Source organism: Numenius arquata, unplaced genomic scaffold, assembly GCF_964106895.1.
Source record: "Numenius arquata unplaced genomic scaffold, bNumArq3.hap1.1 HAP1_SCAFFOLD_1870, whole genome shotgun sequence".
NCBI lineage: Eukaryota > Metazoa > Chordata > Aves > Charadriiformes > Scolopacidae > Numenius > Numenius arquata.
The window spans coordinates 723-6,173 of NW_027414349.1; the positions used below are offsets into that span (position 1 = coordinate 723).

Genomic DNA, 5,451 nt, shown 5'->3' on the forward strand with positions numbered 1-5,451 from the left:
GCTGTGGGGCTGGGTTCTGTGGGGCTGGGTTCTATGGGGTGTTGTGGGGCTGGGTTCTATAGGGCTGGGTTCTATGGGGTGTTGTGGGGCTGGGTTCTATGGGATGCTGTGGGGCTGGGTTCTATGGGGTGTTGTGGGGCTGGATTTTATAGGGCTGGGTTCTATGGGGTGCTGTGGGGCTGGGTTCTGTGGGATGCTGTGGGGCTGGGTTCTATGGGGCTGGGTTCTATGGGGTGCTGTCTCAGGGGGCGCAGGGACGCTCAGCGCCCCACAGCTCTGGGCGGGGGGCGTGGGGGGGTGTCCGTGTGCCCCACACATCCCCGGGGGGGCGGCGCCGGGGGGGGGGGGGGGGCGGTGCCGGGAAAGGGGGGGGGGGGGGGATACGTCAAGGAAGGGCGGGGGGAGGGGGGGGGGGGGCGACCTTGTCCTTGGGGATATAAGGGGGGGCTCCAGCGCCGTGAGGGGGGACACACACACACACACACGACGGGAGCCGGAGCCATGAGGGGCCGGAGCTGGATGTGGGGGTGCGGCGGGGATCGGGGGGGGGTTCGCCGGGGTCTGTGCTCGGGGGGGGCCGGGGGGGGGGGCGGTGGTGCAGCCTTTCCAGGCCATCCCCCTCCAGGGACGCAACCGCTGGCTCAACCTCTACCGCCTCTGGCGCGGGGGGGGCTTCCAGGACTTCCACCGCCGCATGGAGGGCAGCTTCCAGCGCCTCGGGCCCGTCTACAGGTGGGGGGGACCCCCATCCCGGCACCCCCTCCCCAGCCCCCCCCACACCCCCGGAGCGGCAGGACCCCCCCCCATTGGGTGGCCCCAGTTGACCCCATCCCATCCCATCCCATCCCATCCCATCCCAGGGAATCCCAGCACAGCAGGACCCCCCCCCCACCTTGGGTGGTCCCAGTTGACCCCATCCCATCTTGGGGACCCCCAGCACAGCAGGACCCCCCAGTTGGGTGGTCCCAGTTGACCCCGTCCCATCCCCATCCTCCCCAGGTTGGTAGGACCCCCTTGGTTGGGTGGTCCCAGTTGACCCCATCCCATCCCAGGGAACCCCAGAGCGGCAGGACCCCCCCCCCTTGGGTGGTCCCGGTTGACCCCATCCCATCCCCATCCCCCCCAGGTTGGTAGGACCCCCTCGGTTGGGTGGTCCCAGTTGGTCCCATCCCAAGGACCCCCAGGGTGGTCCCAGTTGGCCCCATCCTATCCCAAGGAACCCCAGGGTGGAAGGACCCCCCCCCCTTGGGTGGTCCCAGGTGACCCCATCCCGTCCCAGTTGACCCCATCCCATCCCATCCCAAGGACCCCCAGAGTGGCAGGATCCCGGCTTGGGAGGTCCCTGTTGACCCTGTCCCATCCCAAGGAACCCCAGGGTGGAAGGACCCCCCCCTTGGGAGGTCCCAATTGGCCCCATCCCATCCCAAGGACCCCCAGCGCAGGAGGACACCCCACTTGGGTGGTCCCAGTTGACCCTGTAGCATCCCAGGGACCCCCAAGAGTGGAAGGACCCCCCCTTGGGTGGTCCCAGTTGGTCCCATCCCATCATGGTGCCCGCAAGGATGGTAGGACCCATCGGTTGGGTGGTCCCCGTGGTCTCCCCATCCCACTCCACCTCCCCCCACGGTGGTAGCCCCCCCAGTTGGGTGGTCCCAGTTGACCCCATCCCATCATGGTGCCCCCGAGGATGTTGGGTGGTCCCAGTTGACCTCATCCCATCCCCTCAGGCTGGTAGAACCCATCGGTTGGGTGGTCCCCATGGCCCCCCCATCCCACTCCACCTCCCCCCACGGTGGTAGCCCCCCCAGTTGGGTGGTCCCAGTTGACCCCATCCCATCATGGTGCCCCCAAGGATGTTGGGTGGTCCCAGTTGACCCCATCCCATCATGGTGCCCCCGAGGATGTTGGGTGGTCCCAGTTGACCCCATCCCATCATGGTGCCCCCAAGGATGTTGGGTGGTCCCAGTTGACCCCATCCCATCCCCTCAGCTTGGTAGAACCCATCGGTTGGGTGGTCCCCGTGGTCTCCCCATCCCACTCCACCTCCCCCCACGGTGGCAGCCCCCCCCACCATGGGTGGTCCCAGTTGACCCCATCCCATCATGGTGCCCCCGAGGATGTTGGGTGGTCCCAGTTGACCCCATCCCATCATGGTGCCCCCGAGGATGTTGGGTGGTCCCAGTTGACCCCATCCCATCCCCTCAGCTTGGTAGAACCCATCGGTTGGGTGGTCCCCGTGGCCCCCCCATCCCACTCCACCTCCCCCCACGGTGGTAGCCCCCCCAGTTGGGTGGTCCCAGTTGACCCCATCTCATCATGGTGCCCCCAAGGATGTTGGGTGGTCCCAGTTGACCCCATCCCATCATGGTGCCCCCAAGGATGTTGGGTGGTCCCAGTTGACCCCATCCCATCCCCTCAGCTTGGTAGAACCCATCGGTTGGGTGGTCCCCGTGGTCTCCCCATCCCACTCCACCTCCCCCCATGGTGGTAGCCCCCCCAGTTGGGTGGTCCCAGTTGACCCCATCCCATCATGGTGCCCCCAAGGATGTTGGGTGGTCCCAGTTGACCCCATCCCATCATGGTGCCCCCGAGGATGTTGGGTGGTCCCAGTTGACCCCATCCCCTCAGCTTGGTAGAACCCATCGGTTGGGTGGTCCCCGTGGTCTCCCCATCCCACTCCGCCTCCCCCCACGGTGGCAGCCCCCCCCCCCCACCACCACCATGGGGGGGTCTTGGGGGGTGACGCGGGTGCCCCCGGCAGGGAACGGGTGGGCACCTACGAGTGCGTGAACGTGCTGCTCCCGCGGGATGCGGCCCAGCTCTTCCGCGCCGAGGGGCCCTTCCCGCGCCGCATGGGCATCGAGGCCTGGAGCGCCCACCGCCGCCTGCGCAACCACCAGTGCGGCCTCTTCCTCCTGTAAGGGGGGGGGGCGGCACCCCGGGGCGGGGGGGGGCAACACCATGGGCACGGTGGGGGTGCAACGTGGGGCGGGGATGGGGGGGGCAGCATGGGCATGGTGTGGGGCAGGGGTGGGGGGGAACATGGGTGCAGTGTGGGGCAGGGCTGGGGGGCAGCATGGGCATGGTGTGGGGCAGGGGTGGGGGGGAACAGGGGCATGGTGGGGGTTTGCTGTGGGGCAGGGCTGGGGGGGGAACATGGGTGCAGTGTGGGGCAGGGCTGGGGGGCACCGTGGGCATGGTGTGGGGCAGGGCTGGGGGGGAACATGGGTGCAGTGTGGGGCAGGGCTGGGGGTCACCGTGGGCATGGTGTGGGTGCTGGGGGGCGCCATGGGGCAGGGCTGTGGGGCATCGTGGGCAGAGTATGGGTGTGCTGTGGGGCAGGGGGTGTGGGGCATGGGCTGGGGGGGAACATGGGCACGGTGTGGGGCGGGGTGGGGGGCAGCATCGGCATGGTAGGGGATTGCTGTGGGGCAGCATGGGTGCAGTGTGGGGCAGGGCTGGGGGGCACCGTGGGCACGGTGTGGGTGCTGGGGGGCACCGTGGGGCACGGCTGGGGGGGGAACATGGGCACGGTGTGGGGCAGGGGTGGGGGGGGAACAGGGGCATGGTGGGGGTTTGCTGTGGGGCAGGGCTGGGGGGCAGCATGGGTGCAGTGTGGGGCAGGGCTGGGGGGGAACAGGGGCACGGTGTGGGGCAGGCAGGGCAGGGAGGGCAGGTCATACCCCCCCCCGTGCCCCCCCCCCCCCGGTCAGGAACGGCCCCCCCCCCGGCACTCAAACCGACGCGGGGGGGACAGCGCGGGCAGGGTGCGGGCAGGGCAGGGAGGGCAGGGGGGGCAGGGGGGGCAGGAAGGGCAGGTATGACACCCCCCCCCCCCCGTGCCCCCCCCCGTGCCCCCCTCCCCCGGTCAGGAACGGCCCCCCCCCGGCACTCAAACCGGCGTGGGGGGGCAGTGCGGGCAGGGTGCGGGCAGGACAGGGAGGGCAGGGGGGGCAGGACAGGGGGTGCAGGGAGGGCAGGCAGGGCAGGTATGACCCCCCCGTGCCCCCCCCGTGCCCCCCCCCCGGTCAGGAACGGCCCCGCCTGGCGCTCGGACCGGCTGGCGCTGAACCGGGAGGTGCTGAGTCCCGCCGGGACCCGCAAGTTCCTGCCGCTCCTGGACGCCGTCGCCCGCGACTTCGCCGCCGCCATGAGCCGCCGCCTGCGGGAGACCCCCGGGGGGGCCCTCACCCTCGACCTGCACCCCCTGCTCTTCCGATTCACCCTGGAGGGTGCGGGGGGGGGGGGGGGACACACACACACCCAAAGGGATCCCGGGGACGGGGTTGGGGGGAAGGGGGGACCCTCAGGCAGGACCCCCCACCCGGGACCCCCATCCACGACCCGGGATATGGGACAGGGAGGGGGCAGTGGGGACCCCCACCCAGGACCCCCACCCAGGATCTCCCACCCAGGACCCCCACCCGGGACCCCAGGGGATGGGACATGGGGGGACAGTGGGACCCCCACCCAGGACCCCCACCCAGGACCCCCACCCGGGACCCCCACCCAGGATCTCCCACCCGGGACCCCCACCCAAGACCCAGGGGATGGGGGAGGCAGTGGGGACCCCCCACCCAGAACCCCAGGGGATGGGACATGGGGGGACAGTGGGGACCCCCACCCAGGACCAGGATCTCCCACCCGGGACCCCCCACCCAAGACCCCCACCCGGGACCCCAGGGGATGAGGGGGGACAGTGGGGACCCCCACCCAGGACCCCCCACCCAGGACCCCCCACCCGGGACCCCCACCCAGGATCTCCCACCCGGGACCCCAGAGGATGAGGGGGGACAATGGGAACCCCCACCCAGGACCCCAGGGGATGAGACCGGGGGGGGGACACACATTGGGGACCCCCACCCAGGACCCCAGGGATGAAGGGGGGGGCACAGGGTGGGGGATACCAGTGGGACCCCCCCACCCGGGACACCAGCGGGGGTGGGAGGGACAGTGGGACCCCATGGGACGGGGTGTGGGGGGGGGTGTGTGTGTGTGTGTGACAATGGGGACCCCCCCACACCCCCCCCCAAAGCTGGGGTGCTGAGTGGGTGTGCCCCCCCCCCCCCAGCCAGCACCTACGCGCTGTACGGGGAGCGGCTGGGGCTGCTGGGGGTGGGGGGGGGGTCCGGCGGCGGGGGGGGCGCCAGCGGTTCATCGGGGCGGTGGAGACGATGCTGCGGACCACCCTCCCCCTCCTCTTCCTGCCCCCCCCCCGTCCTGCGCCGCCTGCACCCCCCCCTCTGGAGGGACCACCTGCGGGCCTGGGACACCATCTTCCAGCACGGTGCGTGCGGGGGGGGGCACCCCCGAGGGACACTCCCCCCCCCCCCCCCTTACCCTGAAGGATCCCCCCCCACCACCACCCTGCGGGAACACCCCCCCCCCCCGGAGGGAACCCCCTGAACCCCCCTGGAGGGAACCCCCACCCTGAGGGACACCCCCCCCCCC

The 5,451-nt window shown here is 71.2% G+C and overlaps 1 protein-coding gene across 1 annotated transcript; it reads left to right on the forward strand.

The window, feature by feature from the left end:
- Window positions 1–601: 601 nt before the first annotated feature.
- LOC141477922 (cytochrome P450 11B, mitochondrial-like) lies at window positions 602–5,287 on the forward strand (the record flags this gene model as incomplete). The annotated part of the gene is made up of 4 exons (XM_074167096.1): window positions 602–732; window positions 2,762–2,917; window positions 4,033–4,232; window positions 5,072–5,287. Coding segments are annotated over 4 exons (703 nt in total), but the record flags the coding sequence as incomplete, so codon positions are not given.
- Between the last annotated feature and the right edge of the window lie 164 nt (window positions 5,288–5,451).